At 46.8% G+C, this 19,783-nt stretch overlaps 1 protein-coding gene and 1 non-coding gene across 4 annotated transcripts in view; one reads left to right on the top strand and one right to left on the bottom strand.

Moving 5' to 3' along the window:
• Nucleotides 1-884: 884 nt before the first annotated feature.
• The window catches only part of LOC126548095 (salivary peroxidase/catechol oxidase-like), a 49,330-nt gene continuing 30,431 nt past the window's right edge, over nt 885-19,783 (bottom strand). For all 3 annotated transcript variants that reach the window (XM_050196200.3, XM_050196201.3, XM_050196202.3), the window contains 7 exons: nt 19,557-19,754; nt 14,398-14,534; nt 9,229-9,396; nt 5,944-6,146; nt 3,160-3,329; nt 1,263-1,365; nt 885-1,135 (listed from right to left, as the gene is read on the bottom strand). In XM_050196200.3, the coding sequence (XP_050052157.1) occupies nt 1,054-1,135; nt 1,263-1,365; nt 3,160-3,329; nt 5,944-6,146; nt 9,229-9,396; nt 14,398-14,534; nt 19,557-19,754 (1,061 nt within the window). In that variant the 3' untranslated portion in view covers nt 885-1,053. The remainder of the gene's footprint in view (nt 1,136-1,262; nt 1,366-3,159; nt 3,330-5,943; nt 6,147-9,228; nt 9,397-14,397; nt 14,535-19,556; nt 19,755-19,783) is intronic.
• Nucleotides 15,516-15,587, top strand: TRNAT-CGU (transfer RNA threonine (anticodon CGU)). The gene has a single exon. It is a non-coding gene; the product is annotated as a tRNA-Thr (tRNA).

Genomic DNA, 19,783 nt, shown 5'->3' with positions numbered 1-19,783 from the left:
AAAGATAGATTTACGTGGCAGACATAGAAATACTTTTTCGTAATTCTCTATAAACAGCAAATTTTGTATTCTTTTTTGGGTGGTACTAGAGTAATTTCGAAGACAGAATCAGGGATTTAATGATCAATTCAATTATTGATTTCGAGAAATAACATGGTAGCCTTCTTGTGCCACATAGATAGTCGCAAATGGCCACGCAGATGTTCCTGCGTCTAAAGCCCAATGAATAAGCCCCGGAGGAGAGGGTATTTTGAGTAGTTAAAGAAATAACCAATTTTCGGAATGAAAACTCTAATTTCTTTCTCTAATCTCTAGACCCAGAGCATGCAATGTTTTCAGGTTCCTGGCAGGCTGGACACAAAGGGGACTGTGCCAGACCAGTTTTTTTTAAAACGATTAATTTCGAGGCAACCGCACCGCGAACGTGATTCCCCGAAATGCACTAATATAGTCAAAATCGATTACGGTAACAATTCCCTACCACGCGCACCAAAACTCGACGACGACTTTATCGAGATGCGTCTCCTCTTGGTCGACGTTGTCGAATTCGTGTCGTCAGAAGGCTGCGGCGGGACTTGCTTCACGTTGTATCGGCGCGTTTGGAGCGTTATCCCGTTTCACTCTTGTTTCCTCTAATAACACTCTCGGAAAGATTGACTCTATGTCATATTCGCGAAGAATGAAGTGGACTTCCGTAACTTAAAGAAATAATTATGCAGAGTCATGCACTGTGGCAATCGGTGCACGCGTAGTTTGCGTGAGCCAGCAAGGCAAAATGTGCCCAACGACGAGACAGGGGCTAAAATGTTTATTTCCCCCCGCTTTAGAGCGCGTAAGGTGCCAAATAAAGTAAGGCCCACATTTAGTAATACAGGAGGATGTAATTCCTTTCATTTTGGCGTTTGTTTAATGAACACTTTACAACACAGGTCACATTGGAACAGCACAAAACATAGTTAAGAGACACTGTATGGAACATGAGGGAACTGTTTTAGCGCAGAAAGGGAAGATGCATGCCGCATTGACTCTTGGCACGTGGAGGTGGCGGAAAGTCTACGTCCAGACTGGTTCGTTCTGCCAGTTGTCAAGGTCAACTCGTGGGATGTCCTCGCCGCTGCAGTCGACCTTAGGATTCCTGTATTGCACGGAGAGAACGTGCGATAGCAATAATAAGTTTGAAGAAAGAACTTCAATGTTTATTATTTGTAAACATCATGCCCATTCTTCGATGAAAGGGAAAGAAAATGTTTCTAGGCACTCACCAGTTTGCTTCCCTGATCATAACGAGGGGCTGTACGTATTGCAAGTTTGTGTTATCACAAATGATGCGAGCCAAGCTTGCCTTGCGGATTTGCTCAACTTGCACTGAAAAAAAAAACAATAAAGAAAGCGAGACGGAGTAAGACATCACATTGGGACATAAACAAGCTTTAGATGCGGGGGTCGTGAAGCATGCAAAGCCGAGCCCGACGAAATATAATATAACGCGAATGCTAAAACTGCGGTCACTCGTTTTCTCCCACTTATATTCTATTCATTGTATTCTTTAAGTGTCTAAACAGTGTAAATGATTGTAATAAACTAAAGCGGCATTCCTACTGAAACTCGCACTTTCATATCTGAAGGTATAGAAGGTATAGACAATTTCTGTTGACTGTTGTTGCCGCAATGAGAATTTGAATGCTCAAAAATTACTGGTGGTTTTTACTGTATGCGAGGTTATAAATAACGATCTGGAATAAGGGAAAATAAAGAAAGAGATTGGCGAGTCACATCTAGCTACCATTGATTATCAGTGCACGCAGAAGGTTGATCACTTATCGAGGCCCTCTACATGATTCCAACGATGACAAAGAGTTAGAAAATGCGGCGCTCTGCTTGGGCAGAGAGGCCACTATCTGCGCGCGAACAGCGTCGACAAAGGCGCGTTTTCGAAGTAAGCTCATCAACGGACACTCCCACCTGGCGCCGTTATGCGCGACACGCATGGCGTCAGCGAACAGCGTGCGCCGAGACCTTGTCGCGGTCCTGAGAGGGCGCTGCTCGAAGGACAGCAGTCGTGCGGCGGGTCGTACGCTTCGCGTGTGACACGAGGCGTGTTCGTGCGCCTTCAAATATGTTTGGGTGAAGAAAACTGCTTGACGTTTTTCAAGCAAAGCTTGCGGCGAGCGAAATTAACTACTTTCATTCACTGCTGAAGCACTCTAGGCGAAAATATGAACGCTTGTTAGAGCCGCGGTTTAGATGCACCACGAAAGCGGGTGCAGGGGTCGCAAAAACAGACAAAACATATCTTCATCGTCAAAGGACCACCTAAGTTATACAGACAGTAGAAACGGAGTACATAATTTTGAGTCTTAAATTCCCACTGACAGTTCAGCATCAAGAAACACTCGTTTTCTGTAAAGTAAGAGGCCGGAAATGGCGGCTCAGATGCACTGTCGACTCGCGTGAAGGAAACGAAAGCTGGTCATTATGGTTTGCAGTCCACAGAAACATCGCGAATGGCACAGCTGGGATTTCGCAGTTCAGATTAAGCTTTTGTACAAACTCGATTGAAGCAAATACGAACAGAGTAGCAGATCTCGATTTGCGACCGTCTGGCAAACAAAAAACGCTAAATATTTGGAAGGTGCTTGAAAGAGTAAATTGCTTCTCATAGATTTGATCGTGTTCGTTTCTTTGTTTATTGTATTTAACTGTTCTATGGAGATGCTCCAAGTACGTCAGTATGGTGGATGTTCGTCCGCCTTCCAAACCAAGCGTCCCAAAAGCCTTAACACAGAGAGACAGAGTTGAGGCTACGGTATTAGAGGGCCTGTAGTTGCGCGTGCTCAGCACCACGCGTGGCACTGGTCTTGCTGTCGGTTCGAACACAGTTATTCGATTTTTTAGTGTAGAAAGCAGCAGCAAACGAGATAGCCACTGAACAGGGGACCAGCGGTAGTCCCACTGCTCTATTTGCTTGTTCTTTTTTTACATATCATCCAGACGTAGTACGACATCCTGACGTTGATTATACAAATCTAAGAAGCTCACGTACGCTCATCTATTTCGCTCGAAAAGGTTGTCGTGGACAACCGCTATTACGAGCCAGAAGACAATGAGCAGTACCAGCAACAGAGGAAGTCAACGGTAAAGCTTCTCATGTGCTCTGACCTTCGTTGAAAGACGACTCCAGTCCTCCGTTCTCGTACCAGAAGCGGTCTCCGTTCTTCATCCTTCGGAACTGCTCCGCGACGATGCAGGCGAAGGTGGGGCCCAGCGTGCCTCCGGGCACCGAGCGTTCATTCACGCCCGCGGGGAACAGGTCGATGTCGTCGGGGTACCTGCGGAGCGGCACACGCGTTCAGGCCTCGCTCGCTCGAAATTGTGTTCACAACAACGGCAGTCAGCGAGAGTTGGCCTTCTCTCAACCTATAGTCAATGACAACCTAAGAATGCATGGCCAATTACCCCGCTGTCCAACTCAGTGAGAATTTGCGGAGCCAATTAAGTTCGCTCATTTCCGTGACGTCACGGCGGAGGCGAATTTATTTCAATATCGGCGTCTCCTGGGGAAGTATTTCAAAGCGGAGCTTTCTTTGCCTACTTTTCCGGGTTTCGCGTGGCTGGCTGGCCGCTGTGTGCTGCCGGGTCGGAAAGAGAAGTTTAATAGACCTAACAGAACATTTCAAATCAACAAAGGCCTGGAAATTTGCGACACTGACATGACAACAGAGTCGCCTGTCTCGGCGGATATATTTGTGGATATTTATACAAAGGTTGTATGAAACTACCAGCGAAGTGCCTTGTACAATCCTTGCATTCTCAACAAGTATGCAGATGATAATTACATCAATTATTATATTAACTTCGCAGATAAAGCCTGAACAGATATTGTTGGCTCACAGGCATTTCTAAAGCACACCAATCTGTTAATGTGATGGTGAATTATATTTACCGTATTCTTGGATTTACTTTATTTTCTTTGATGTGGCCACTAAGTGTGTTCGTGAGCCCGTTCTTGGCCAATCCTCCAAAATGTGCATGCCCGACTACGGTTTCTACATAAAAGCTGAGCATTTCATGTCGGCTCACATATATCTCTAACACCGATTTGTAAATAAAATGGCGAATTATATTCACGGATTTTTGGAGTTACTTATTTCTCTTTATTTATCCATTCGATATTTGTCATTGGGAATGTTCCCGTTCTTGGACAATTGCCCAGAATGGGCCCGTCCCACTGTGGCACAAGATGTACAGTATCTCCAAAAGTTGCTTGATACGTGGAGTACTTTTCTGTGTGTGCACCTCTCGCTGCCATTGTTCCCTAGACAAGCGTCATACATCGCCTTACAGTCCTTGCGACATCGCTGCGTGTACGTCTCACACTGCGCATCCACCTCAATCGGAGTTTGCGTTTCGGCACAGATTCTGAACGAAGCAGTGCATAAACATAAAAATTTCACGACAATAAAGTTGGGACCTTTGTGGTGGATAAACAAGATCCTTCCATGAGATTACTCATTGCATAGGACGAAAGTAAACAAAATTGTACGCATCGCTACTAGTCGTAAATCATTTAAAATCGATCTGGCTTTTTCTGCTTTATTAAGTAGCTGATGACCCATACTAACGCACGAAACCTCATTTACTTCAGAGCGCGACAGGTAATTATTTGGAGTCTCGCTGTAGCGACCAGTCCAAGTTTCGGTTTCAGAGAGCAATGAAATGGGCTAGAGAAGGAATGGAAACACTGATGGGCACGTGATCGCAAAATCTGTGGCGTATGCTATGATGCGCGCGAGCTTCGGGTTGCTAGTTCGTCTGCTACGCCTGCACGTGCTTCGTGATGTTCTCGTCACCATCGTCGTCGTCGTCGTTTTCGTCGTCCAGCGGCGACGATTTCCTGCAGGCGTGAGCCACCTACGTATTAGACATGGCCAATCACTTTCGATTCGACCCACTAGAAAGCAGCGACTCGGATATTGCGGCCGTCGACAGCGAGGACGAACCTTAAGACCCTCGCATCGGCCACATCGTTTCATCGGTAAGACACGACAAATCGGCGTCGAACGTCGTGGCCTGCACGGTATTTAACAGTAACGTATCCACTTCTGCCAGTGAAGGCTATTGTGGGGAAAACGATGCATCGCTATTCCCAACCCTGAATGTGTTCGGCAGAAGTCAACGACGCAGTATATACGCGGCATTGTACGGTTGTACTCGCAATTCGTGCCTGGTCAGTGCAGCGCAGTCAAGCTGATAGTGCGGGAAATCTGCGGACACGACAAGAACTGCCGCTTAATTCTGCAGTTGCAGCGACACTGAGAGCGTACCACTACAAGAAACAACTGAGAAGAAGAGCACATGCAAGCAGCATGGTGGCGTTCTTTCGGTTGTTTACGATCCTTCCTTGATGTCGATGTCGCGAGGCGCGCTGCGTTTTGCGGTTGGCTGCGCGCACGTACTTTAAAATTGATTTTAAAGATGTCCTGAGCTGTATTCGCCGTTGATATTTTACGTGTATATATATATATACACGTAAAATTGACTGTATAACGTGTGGCGCTGTCTTCAGTAGAAACTGCAACAGAGGACCTTACGCAGCTTGTGTGAATTTGCGCAGTTGCGCAGTTTAGCATCTTAGCCCTTCGAACGATGCTGCGCCGCGTAGCAGCTACCGTGGGTGGCATAACAGACTACTACATAGAAGCTTTGTGACCGTAATAAAAGTTACGAAAGAATATTGCTTAAGGTTCACAGCATAGGGCGTGTTAACCTGGGACTTCGTCAAGGCCCCTTGTGTATCTCTCATGATATGCGGGAATTTCTGTAGCAACCTTTCTTATGACCACTATTAAAGTTAACGTCTGCTCTAATAAACGAACAAAAATGTATAATACCCACCCACCTCCATACCTACGCAAGCTTACTTTGACGAAACGGCGGGCTTACTTGTAGACCTGTGCGAATGCTTGCACCGACTCGGGCGTCATCACCTCGGCGAGCTGCGAGAAGTCGGTGATGCGGGCCATGCCACAGTACTCTCGCCAGTCGTTGTAGCTCGGAATGCCGTGGTCGCGGCCCCGCTGGATGTTCAGTGCCACCAGGTCCATGCCGAAGCCCTGACCCAGCGGCTCGTACAGGTGGTTTGTCAACTGCACACACCGCCGTCATTCTATGAGTCCTCTTGTTTCTTTTTCGTCCATGGCGGCGGCATCGACAACGTTTCGTATTTATTATAACGTGTTGTACTTGTCTCTTCATAATGCCATTTTACATTGACTTTAGCAGGGACAGCCAATTATGCGTACGCCGACTATAACATCTCTCAGAGACTTCGGGCGACCGTGACAGTATGAACTTCCAGGAGGCGCCGCCTTAGATGATTCACTCGCGTGGTTGAAATTTGCGCTGTGGAATTAAAGTGTAGTGTTCTAGTGAGTTAGACAGAGTTGTAGAGGTGTAGGCGCCTCCGTGGTTCCATGGTTCTAGTGTCAGTGAGGCCGATGAGAATATAAAACCAGTTGCTCTTGCAAGGAACCCCACTCGACCGTTGCACTCTCCTCAATGTATTTGAATGAGATCCAGTGGCACTCCTATTAAGCCTGTCTTAATTGCGTTTTCAAAGGTGTTCAACAGCGGCCTTAATACCTATAAGCAACATAGCCCAACGTCTCCGAGAATCAATAAATGGATTCAGTGAAGAGGAACCTTACGATCCCACCGCTGTCGCTATCACAATTGTGTGCATAAAGTGTGAAGAATCGCGCGCAATACAAATTGATTATTCGTTCTTTCAACTGAAAAAAATTTGATGTGCACATTCCTTCTCAAAAGTATACATGCCGGCCATGGCAGCCGAGCCCTGGGGAGCTTCGTCAACTCTATACATCAGCCCCACTGCCCACCTTGAGCTGGGAACTTTTAACAAAGGTTGTGATTTCCTTGCAAGCAGCGCCGAACTGAAGCTATGCGAGATAACGCCTCGGAGAATAGCTATCCAGCTGCAGCCGTATCACAACAGATCGGCGAAAACTTGGTCACACGCGTTTAACAGTGACCGCTCTAGTACTGTGCGAGCCATCGGACCAGATAAGATGACTTTCTGCGGTCGTAGTTCTTTTCTCTATTATGCTGACGTGAAGTCACGGGAGAAGAAACTGACTGTTATCATGCTTCTTGTCACCACATTCTTCTCAGTGTGATAAGAATGCGGTGGCGCAACATAGTCCGATGGTCGTACGAGTATTGTGTCCGTACTCTAGATTACTTAAACTTCCCTTTTCCACCGACTTTGCGTTTTCTTTACTAGCTTTATGATTGAGAAGCAGGTAGCACTAAAGCCCACACGCGATTCCCCGGCGACAGAGGTGTCTCGGCAAAATAATTCCCCAGCACTGGATAATTTATATCTAAGCGTTGCGTCGTTAAATTGACAAAATAAATAAATTCTGCAGTGTTACGTGCCGAAACCCCGATACGATTATGAGACGTGCCGTAATAGGGGACTCCGGCTAAATTTTGACCACCTGGTGTTATTTAACGTGCACCTAAATCTAAGTGCACGAGCGTTTTTGCATTTCGCATCCATTGAACTGCGTTCGCCACGGCCAGGATCGAATTCGCGTACTCGAGCTCGGCAGCGCAACGCTATGGCCGCCAAGATAACGCGGCGGGTGGCGCTACAACGATAGCCGCTATTGCTGTAGTAGTAGGAAAAGGGACCCAACGTTTTACAGCCGAATTTAATGCGTTTCGGTTAGAAAGACTCAGTCTTCTCCTTTCAACCTCCCTTAAAGTACGAACCAAGTGAGTTGGTTGCGCATCGGAGGCTTAAACTCAATTAAAACTCATATCAGCAGCAAAAAAAAAAAAAAAAAAAAAAAAAAAAAAAAAAAAGGTTAACAGTTTGAAATTGCACGCGCAGTCTGAATACACGCAGTTCATCACGTACGTAAACCTCCAAAATACGCTTCTCCTTGCTTTCACCTATAACAAGTTACTTCTTTTTCTCGTGAACGTATTTAGTTTTACTGCTTACAAGTGTTACGTTTATTGCTGCGTCGCAGAGGAGAATCTTAAACGGGCCGTGCAACTAGTTTTTCTTGAATGTGCAGTCAAAACCGCCTTGTCTCTAGACGATTCTAGATAAAAGAGAAATGGTATAGAGGTAGAAAAAAAAAAAAAGGAGCCAGCGCAGCTATTTTCCACCTAAAATCGGTCGTTGCCTGATTGGGCGTACGTTTCTCTTCTGGTGCTTACTTTTCAATGGGTAGAGCATTGCTATCGCGAGCGTATCGCTGCAGCTTCCAGCCGGCTAGTGAATAGAAATGGAGAATGAAAGCCGTAAAACTGGCAAGAAAAGCTAATTTTCGCCCTTCTTGACTCTGCTGATAATACACGTACTGAAAAAAAAAATATTGCGAGAAGAGGTTCCCGAGAGTGGCGAGCTCTGACAACAGAGGCGTTCCGAAAGTTCGTTGGAAGCTATTGTTGGGCTGCTTGAAGGTTAGATTTCGCAGAAAAGGCATCTGGAGACCCACTAATGTTTTCGCGTTTGTATTTATGTTCGCGAGCAAACACAATCACGTACGCTCTATTTCTAGTTCGCTCATCAACAACGATAACCACAGATTTCATCTACAACAGAATGTAAACATGCCACTTTCTGCACAAGATTTTCTGACCATCGTTTCCCAACGAGTACAACAAGAACACTATTTTCTTTTTCTGACCAACTAAGCTAGAGCAAAATGTAAACGGGTTCATTTGGAGGAGACAAACAAGCTATGTGTAAGTGCCCATTTTCCCTCTCCTCTAAAGACCACAGACTACGGTTTGATCACGGTCGAGACACATGCTGTTTCGACAAATTCGGAAGCCTATTCCAAGGTGGCGTATGATACCAACGATTACCATCATTACCGATGATATTCACTAGAGCAGAGCCTCGCGGCAAGAAAACAATGAATTACAGCTTTCTCAAGCTTCATAATTACGTCCGTACAACTCATGCTTCTTCGTTTGGGACGTTTGCTAGGGCACCGGATCTCGTGAGCTGCTTCTCCGTAATGTTCTTTGCTAGAGACACGTAGACGCTTTAGAAACCGGCTTTCATATACCCAGATATTCTTGCATAGTCGCACGTGCAATAACACATATACAAGCTCCACAAAGCACTATATACATCTTGTTTGTTTTTTTCACCTTTCTCACAAGGCACGTATTGTCACATACCTGCTCAGTGACGAAGCGATCGTAGGTTTGAGCGGCCTGGCTGATGAGGCCACGATAGAAGCGGTCGAGGTTTCCGGGTGCATAAATTTCTGCAGGGTTGAAGAACTGCGTCGCAAGCGGAACTCGCTTGTGCACGGAGCCATCCTCATTGATGAGCTCAATGTTGCCCTGGAACAGAAAGTGCGCACGATTTGGGGAATGCCGAGAGGACCGAGGACGGCCACAGCAAAGGGATTTCAGGCCCAGAAGGCACGGCAACACGGACAGTGAAGCCACTGACTTTGCCTGCATACATGCTGCTCAGCCGGATTTTTGCAGAGGCGCAACAGACTTCAGCCATCTGTACGTCGCATTGATTCAAATGCGACAGTGGTTTGATTGGTCCCTTCTGTGCGTATACTAAGGCCAGCACATAATTCGAAAATTTAACGCTAGAAGTTAGTCTAACTAACTGATCAACTGTGTAGCCAAATTTCTATATAATATACGTATGCGAGGGCTGGAAAAAAAAGCTATTTCTTATATTTTTTTCCTCGTGCAAAAAAGAGAACGAGAGAAAAAGAGAGGACAATCAACATCCATTTCACACAAGGAAGCGCGCATTAAGGCAAGTCACGCGGAACTGGCCTTGGTGTCACTGAGTGAGCATAAACGGCCACGCAACGTGCCATATGTGTAATACTTATGGTGTCCCAGATATATATATATATATATATATATATATAAATATATGTATATAGAGAGAGAGACAGACAGAGAGAGAGAGAGAGAAAGGCACACAAAAGACAGGAGGGAGGTTAACCAGAGATTATCTCCGGTTGGCTACCCTGTACCGAGGAAGGGGAAAAGGGGTGCACTGCACATCACAAGTCCGATGCAGCCCCCCCCCCCCCCCACCAGAACCCAAGATCACTGCCACTGTCACCGATGCACAGCGTACACAGGCAACCACAGGGCTACTGCGCTACTCACGCTACCAAAAAAAAAGTATTATCATCATCATCTAGAGCGTGCATGAAACAAAAGACCTCGGAATCACTCTCCCGATCACTCCCGGCAAAATTACAGCCCATAACGTGCATGTCACTAAGGTAAACGGCGCCCCGTATCAGCCCGCCACCTTCCTCTACCTTACCACCTCACTACAAGAGATGCACCCAGTTACACATACAGTTTCTGGTAAGGTTAACACGCTGCACAGAGCATGGGGACATCGTAAGAACACTGCTAAATGTACCACGAGCCTTTACACCATCCAGAAACACCAGTTCACTATCCTTAACTGCCCGGACTCCCCCACGTCCAAATGCGTAGAGTGGTATACCACCACTGACCTGCGCTCGAGGCTCACGCGCAGATTGGCACAATACTCAAGACACACTCACGAGCGAACACAATCTTCTCCAAATGCTCCATTTAATTAAGGTGGACGTCCATCAACACACACTCACCAGTTGACATAAATTGCGGAAAACTTCGCCACTCGTTTCTCTAGAATTTCTCGGCTTTGCAGAATGCATTCAGAACATACATGATGGTCCACACGAAAAAACACACACACCTTCACACAGCAGGCCCACGAGAACCGAGAGACACCTTTTCATTCAGTGCTCACCATGGCCTCATCAGCGGATGGAACAAAACAAGTGCAATGTCCAACTCCAAAGCAGAATAACTTAGCTCAATGCCGACTTTGCCACGTACTCAGAATATCCCACGGTGTAGTCAAACAACACGCTACGCGTTATCTCAGCCTGGCGCTTTGTCCGAGGGCTCACCAACTCCACACAGACCAAGGCATCCCGCGAACTATCCTCAACGAATATGCGCCTCCAGACGTAATCTGCGAAATTCCTTGCGCCAAATATGTTGCTGCTCCTACATATCCCCATACCAACACACATCCGCAAAGGCCTATACTATCTGGTGGATTGAAAGGGGATTCCTAGTCACGTAAGAATGTTGGGTAATGAAAAAATGAAACTGCTAGCCTGAGACACTTTTTCGCTCACCCAGCATTTCCGGGCCTCACCACATGATGTACCAAGCATACGTTCCAAATCTGCAGCACTCTTATAAGATTATACTAACAAGCGCCAGCGACATGCACACTGCAAGGCCCAGCAGCACGCAGAAGAACACGTTTTGCGTAAGTAGGCGATATAAGCCTTCGGTGTGAAATAGGAGGCTCCATATTTGCAAAATAAGTAAAACACACTGCGTTTTCTTTTCAGCATGAAATGCAGTTAGGAATCGGTCTTCGGTTACATACCTGCCAACCTGTGAAGTTCGAGATTTGCAAAAATTCTCGGGGATATGACAAGGGGGAAAAGAGGGAAGGAGAGGGGGAGGCATAGCACGCATTTTTTAAATGTTTTCCCTCAGCACACACTTGTTCTGAGTACATTCGCACTTAAATTACGATGATGTTCCTTTGGACGCAGCCCACAAGCAGCAGTAAACTTCGAATAACAGGGGCTTACAATGAAAAAAAAAATATATCACGGCGGCTGCTTCAGTGACCTTGTTCTTGCCGATTTGACCTGCTCAAGAAACTTGCCTTAATAAAAAAACTTGCTTTAATAAATGGCACCAGCAGTTTTTGTATGCATTTCTTTTTGTGCCGATCTTGCCCCAGCTCTTCTTTCAACTTCAAGTCTTTTCTGAAAACAAAATTCACTTTTCCTAAAACTTGACGAAGCATTCGTAAAATCGTTAAACAAGCCCGAATTGGTAAACATTACGAAAAAATTTACCGACGATTACGATACTCTCTAATTGGAAATTTGAGTGCCGCTATATACGTGTTTTCATTTCGCCATGTATTGGCTAGGGTAGACAATCAGTCTCGTGCGGCACATTCCAAACGAAGCGAAGTGTGGCGCGTGTGCTTCGCTAATCGGGACATCGTAAGAGGCTGACAACATACCAAAAAATTACTCAACGCTACAAACTCAACAGTAGAACACTCCCACCACCGCATTCACAGCTCAGGAAGACGCAAGAGACCACACTCGGATTGTTGCAAACCAACACGTTGCGGCACCGATTGAGGCTTCATCTCATGTTCCCTATTCAATGTGACGAACAATGTAACTACTGCGAATAGCTAGGAACATTGCAAACAAAATCCAGACTTGCCTCCTCTACCCTCTACACCCCATCCCCAAGAGCAGTGGGAGACACTGCTGTCCAGCTCCCGCCTCTCGGACCAGATTATGTTGGTTGAGAGGGTGGTCGCAGGAAAGACGGCGAATGGATTCTCGTAAACAGGGAACCACTCCTGCAAATCAAGCCATCTTTAGGCTCATTAAAGATGCTTTTCTTTCTCCCTCGCGAGAGGCAGCGCGTGGGTGACGCGTGGGTGCGATTCGCAGTAGCCGCCGCAGGCAGACTTCTGCTCATGCAGCGCTTTGTTTTCATACAGACGACGCGCGCTACTCTGGCGGCCTATCGTAGCCATCGTCGCCGCACAGCCGCTCTTGTGCGGCACCACGCTTTTCTTCTCACGCTTTCGCTCCACCAACGACAAGAGCGGCTCTTCATCGCGGCGAAGTCGTGCCACCAGTGTCATCGAGCCTTACTCGTAGCCGCTCACCGTCGGTATACCGTCACCGTCATCGTCGGCTCGTAGCTGCTCACCGTCACCGTCGGCACTGCTCCCTTGCAGGAGCAGTGCTCCCCGTCACACACGCTGGTACCGCGGACTCACCTCTGCAGCAGACGCTGCGCACGAGCGTAGCCCTCCCCGGTGCCTCCCCGCTTCACGGCAACCTGTCCCCCCCCCTCGGACGCGCAGATGAGAGCGCCCACGCGGCTGCGGATGCCGTGGCCGCCGGCAGCTCAGCGCTCCTCCGCCGCTTTCCGCCTCGTGGTTCCGCTGCCCCCTCCTCCGGCGCTTTCCTCCAGCTCTCTTCGCTATGTATTGCTTTGATCGAGCGCTTCGCGTTCGCTTTCATCTTTCGCGGCGCTTGTTCGCTCGGTACGCCGACGCCACTGACGCTCGCCGCAGGAGCGGGCTATTAATAGCTGCTCTCTAAAGCTTGCGAGAGTTGGCTGGTATGCGGATATTCTGCTTATTGCTATTGGAAGTATCTTTAACATAATTTTGCCTAAATTATGCTCTCTGGCAGCAGGATGACCAATGTAAGCTGACACCATCGAGCTATTCCAAATATAAGCCTCCAAAAGAATCGTCTCTGCGCGGTTGTACATTACGTGCCTCATCATGAAAACAACAAATGAGTAGTGGGATGTCATCAATATATGCCGGCGCACATAAAAAAAGTTTTGGAAGTTCATTATACCGAAAGGCGCGCAAATAATGGCTATTATAATCGCATTCATCGAAATCTAGCTTGAGGTCGACACGAAATTGATTAGCGGCTCCTGACTGTACACGCTGTCAGAGAGTACATCCTGTATACGTTAGGGCATTACTAACTTCATTTTGTCTTTTCCGAAGTCAAAATTTGGGACAGTAAAGCTGCTTCAAGGTCGGCGGTGTAATTAAAACCGAACAGGCCTAACCGCCGCACCACTGACTTGATGCGGCCCAAGGCTATAATAGTGTTCTTATGCCTCTCCGATGTTCGTTGCAAAACAGAAGCACATCTGCTCCCTTCTGCTTGCTTCACTTCCGCCATCTAACCTAGCCTACCCAGACACCTTGCTGCCCATTTCCTTGTGGCGGAAAACAAAAATTCCGGTGCAGAAACATCTGGGAGAAGCGGACACGCTGCCAGACACGCACCGATTTGTAAGACGCGTACAAGCAGCCCCTATGGGCCAAACGTCCGGCTTTTTTGGTGGGCGTCGTTTAGAAGATTTCGCCCAGACCGTTTTGCTTGCTTTGCGAAATCGAGAACGAAGACAACAGGACAAATAAGCGAGCACCACCATCGCCACCACTGTTAAAATCCGAGTGGCTCTCACATTCCCTGGATATGTGCATCGGCGTGCCGAATCGGCCGCTGCAGCCTGACGATGTTCCACGTGATTGCCAACGGCCGTGGTTCGCTTAGCTTGCAGACGAGCGCACCTCGGTCGTTTGTCATGCGGTGCGCGCATGTCATGCCTAAAGTTTGTTGCCTGTGTTGACTTTCCGAGGTTCAGCAACTGATACATACGAGGACCCGATACGCCTTATCGATGCATTTGACCACTGACCTGCACGAGTGTGTGTCCGTACCGGTAGGCGGCGGCGGCGAAAACGTTGCCGATGCCGGCATTCAACTCCGGGTCGTAGCTGTGGCTGTACCCGTAAGGTGTCAACAGCAGGTCGAACTGTTCCATCACGTTACGGCCTGCAAAACGAACGATTTCGGAGCCTTTATCAATATCTGCCAGCAACACATTAACACGTATACGTCGTATATACATCCTCAGCGCGTGGGCGATCCCACCTTTAACTTTCTTTTTTGCTCGCTTGTTTGTTCGTTTAAAAAAATTACAAAATGGCAAGAATACCCGGTATTTGCATGCTCGGTACATACATAGTTAAAGGCGCCTTCCGGCACATTTCGGTAGGCGAGTAAACAGGCACGCCCGTATGATATGAAAATGAGTACATGGTGACCTGAATGCGCACACGTAGCAAATCAGTTTAGTTACCCAAATTGAATTCTGGGGTCATACGTGCCAAAACCACGATTTGATTGTGAGGCAAAGCGTAGGACTCCGAATTAATTTTGACCGCCAGCGGGTCATTAACATGCCCCCAATGCACGGGACATAGGAGTTTTTGCATTCCGCCCTCATCAGAATATATATATATATATATATATATATATATATATATATATATATATATATATATATATATATATATATATATATATATATATATATATATATCGAACGCGTAATGCGATGACGTGGGAGCGTTCCCCACCTTGCGGCAAGTTCTTTTTCATCCAACTTCCATTTATTTATCATTGCTTTAATTCAATGAGTAACTACAAGTAATTTCCCCTATGTTGTCTTTGGTGTCATTGATTGTTGGCTTCTTATGATATGATTAATAAAAATCGGGCCCCTCCGTTAAACCCTTTCTGCTCGTTCATTACATAACGAAGGTCGCGAGTCCGACCACACTGATGCCTTCAGGTAGCATGTGTGGGTTTATTGACCAGTTGCCTTCACCCAAAAAGTTCACGTGCTCGTGACTCCTGCGGCAAAAAGGATGTCCACCGCAAAAAATTGTGAGTGGTGGCGCTGGCTAACGCTCCCAGGATTAGTTCTAGCAGTAAAACATGAATACCCAAGAAAGTGGATGGCACAACGTCGCCGCGGTAGCTCAATTGGTAGAGCATCGCCCGCGTAAGGCAAATACGTGGGATCGATCCCCACTTGCGGCAAGTTGTTTTATGATGCACTTTCATTTCCATTAATTTATCATTTTTTCAATTCAATGAGTAAGTACAAGTAGTTTCCCCTATGTTGTCCTTGTGGTCATTGCTTATTGGCTTCTTATGACACACACACACACACACACACATATATATATATATATATATATATATATATATATATATATATATATATATATATATATATATATATATATATATATGCGTGAATGTGTGTGTGAAGACACAAAGAGCTTCCACGAAGTTCATGCAGCCCATACAAACTTTCGCCCGAAAGTCGAATACATTGGTCTTGTTCTTTATGATTTCGCCTGCATGCCATACAAGCCGTCGTTCATATCGCTGCGAAGATTATTTACGCTATGACGTTTAGTTCTCCTGCAGAGGGCGCGGACGCTGGCTACGCACGCACTTCTTTCTGCGCTTTTCTGATCGGCCGAAGGCTTTCTCGGCGTGGATTTCTCTGTACGCCCGTGATTGGCTTTAGTACAGTCAGGAGCGTCGGTGAAAAAATAAAAAATAAAAACAGGACTGAACCACCTTCTCGCCTCCATTTCTACCATTGTCGACGCCCAACGTTTCATGATTGCCCTACAAGACGTCTTGCGATATTTTAAGCATGAAACGTTTTTTAGCTCCCTTTGTCGGCGCCCTTCAAGTGACCTTGAACCAAAAGCCAGAGCCATTATGCGCGGGCAGCGTTGCTGACAAGGAAATTTATTCACCCGTAGGCACGCTTACAACTGTGGTATGAACGAAAAGTACAATATAAGGTACAGCACATGTAATACATCATACTTGATGTAAACAAAACAGATTAGCAAATGAAATAATAAATGGTGTCTGCTTGACACTGGCTTTGCCACACACAACAACAACAACAACAAAAACAACAACAAAATTCATTACAGCGTCCACGCAAAAGCATTATTGTTGCCTCGAAATTATGAAAGGTACCCGGGGCACATACAGATACAGTCTGAACTCAGGCAACAGAATTGAGCATTATTCTGGATGTAGAGAGACTTTGCCTCGGGAGACGGTTATATACCGCGTAGACCAGTGGCGAAGAAACTCGGCTTCACCGAGTTTGAACAACTGTTCTTCAAGATGTCTCCATGCAGAACCGTTGTCAGATGGGAACAGGACTTGGCACCTTTGAAGGCACCGCGTCCATGAGCGTACATATCTCATCAACCCATCATCATCCGATACATTGACCCCGGTTCTCCCCCACAACCCGGGCTGACTGGGTGGGGGGACTTGGTTCGGGCCAACGGTCCTTCCCGGACAAGGGGGCTGTTGTGGTGCAGCAACACAGAGTTACCGCACTCAATACACAAACAGCCGTGTCGGCCTTACAGGACTTAAGCCTGAATGACCCTCGGACTGCCTCGGCGCAGAAAAAGGCCAAGGCATACAACCATGCAGAGCACCAAAGCCGTCCGCGGAGCAGCGCGACCAACCAAGGGTGCGCCACCACCGGTTCTAGCTCCGGGTTCCGCTGAACCAAACAAAACCCCGTAGATCGACTGGCGCACACGGCCGAGTCGAGCGACCTTAGGAGCATGCATCATAACTTAATGGAGAGCTTTCCGCCTGACTCATCAAAAATCACCACAGGACGGGCCCACACTTCGAGAAACTTCTTCTCGCCCAAGCGGTGCCGCTCCCGGGTGAGATGGAACCAGACCACCTTCCGTGCTTTCGCAAACACTTCGTGAAGTCCCGGCGCCCTCGCCCCGAAAACTGCATCGCGGCGTGCCAACCACACTTGGTAGGAGCACTCGGCGAGGAGAAGCACGAACTGGTTGAGAACGAAATGAGACCATCCGGACAACCAGTGAACGCGTAAGTAAGTGCGGTCTCGGGCCCCCACCCTTTCGTACAGGACCGCATTACGTACACTAGTTACTGCCCTAACAAGTTACAAAAAATATTGCTTCCGAGTTCTTCCTAATGTTTGCTCACTACATCGCTCAAGCTGTAACATTTAGTACCCTGAAGCTTTATTTGTCATTTCCAATAAGCGACGTTTAAAAGGCAGATACACTGCACTATACATTTGAGTGTCATCGTTTGGCGCTGAGACAGGGTTGCCTGCGCTCTTTTCAACGCCAGCGACCCGTGAGTTCTGCGACTCGGATTTTGCGCTGCCTCCTTCGAGAGATGGCGCCACGCTGCGTGACGAGGGGAGGTATTCTGCAAGAGTCCACCAAGTGAACATACCTATACCGTCTGCTGTTGAAGTTCTGATTGGCTGTGGCGCCTGGTTGCTGTGGATGCGCAGCCCAGCCCAGCCAATCAGAACTTCAGCAGCAGACCAAATGGACATGTCCACTAGGTGGACTCTTGCAGAATACCTCCGCAGGCCGGCACCGTCCGGCGTGCCACGAATGGTTGTGAGATGGTTGTGACTAATCGTCGTAATTACTCCAACCAATCCGCGTTGCCGTTAGCCATTTCATGCTTACATCTACTCTCGATTACGGGAGAGCAAGCATTTTTTTTCTGTGCGTTATTATGCTATTATTTGCTGCATGTGTTACGCTTTACATTGCCGCACTATATTCTGTAGCACCATTTGGCAAATAAATAAACATATAACGAAACAGAAAAGAAAAGGTTTGTGATCTCCTCAAGATGATGACACTGCCATGGATAGCACTGCATTTTTGCTAATAGCGGCAAAGGAATCTGTAAAGCGGCAGCTTGACCAGACAGACTAATGGGCTAACTGGGCACAAGAATTGCGCATCTACTTGCAAAGAAAGAAAAATTAATTAGCATTATTGCGTGTTACTTCTCAAAATTTCGAAAGCTTCTTTGACCACTTTCTATTAAATACCAATTACTAAAAAAAAAGATAGTAGCTTAGATATTAGCCAATAGGAGCACTCTTTTTTTATTAACGGCGCGCACCACAATTAGATTAAAATGTTCATAACAAACAAAATATTCGCCAAGGTTAGTCCAAATATATATTGTGCCAGTTATTATTTGCTTCTTTCTTTTTATAACCGAAAGATTGGGAGTGCGGATACCCGAGACTTTGAATACTGAACGAATAATTCCGTTTCCAATCACGGCATCATATTCGAAAATGCAACTTCGGAAGCCAACGCAGCCGGAAATTCTACTCAATTTCAACAACCTCCCTCCCAGAATAATGGAATATTATCTGCCCAATGATATATATTTGCTGCACATCGCCGGCTGAAAAAGCTTATGAAACAATCGTCGTATTCATTCTTTGTACGATTGCGTACGGTGTCTTTATCAGATGTTTGGCCATATGCTTGGCTCCTTCCAAGTTTATCATAGCTAGTGATGTTAAACATTTTTCGCTTAGCGGAGCTTACTATGTTGGCGCCACTAACGGGAACTGTATAGTGTGGCACTTACCCTTCGTTCTTTTTATGACAGATGTGAACCGCGACTTTCAATGTCACTTTAGAAGGTATAGCTGATTTGAAGTTCTATCTACTACATCTATTGGGATGTTTTTTTTTTCAATTTGATTTTTTTAATTATCACCTCAACGTCAAAACTTTAGGTAACCTAAAATTTTCGCGCAATTGAATAAATTTCCAAGAAATGTCGCATGATTCGAAGGTCGTAAAGCGGATTTTATTTACATTTTTTCCATTTCCATCTCCTGTAAGTTAACTTGCCGTTACTTCCTTCGCCAATACATCCCAAGTGAGCCAGCTGTCCACGTTTTCTTGGTATAGGCAAGCACAGCTTCAAGGCGGCACTTTCGTATTTGGCCAACACCAATTAAAGGCCTCGACGCTTTAATAAAAACATTCCTTCAAGTGGTTTCTCTTTCTTTAATGCAGGAGATTGACACACTCACACCGGTGTCCATTGGTCCGGCTGAAACGAAGACTCAATGCACGGTGGACAGCGAAGTTGCGAGCGCATCTTCACTATCGACAGAAAGGCTACACGCACCTAGCAGGATGGGCAGGAACTCGTTGAAGGCGATGTGCTGGAACTCGGCGGCCACAACCCGGCGCGCCTCCTGGTAGAGGATCTCGTCCTTCCAGCCCGGGTTCAGCCGGTGAAGCTCGGCGGCTACGCGGTTGTGCTCGCGCATCCACAGCGTGTGCATCGCCGTCAAGCTCAGCTGCTCGTTCACGCGCTCGTCACCTGCGGACCAAAGTGCGCCGCGACTTTCG

This window comes from Dermacentor andersoni, chromosome 1 (genome assembly GCF_023375885.2).
Source record: "Dermacentor andersoni chromosome 1, qqDerAnde1_hic_scaffold, whole genome shotgun sequence".
NCBI classification, from domain to species: Eukaryota; Metazoa; Arthropoda; class Arachnida; order Ixodida; family Ixodidae; genus Dermacentor; species Dermacentor andersoni.
The sequence above is the reverse complement of the archived record's forward strand: the minus strand, read 5'-3'. Positions and strand labels throughout refer to the sequence as shown.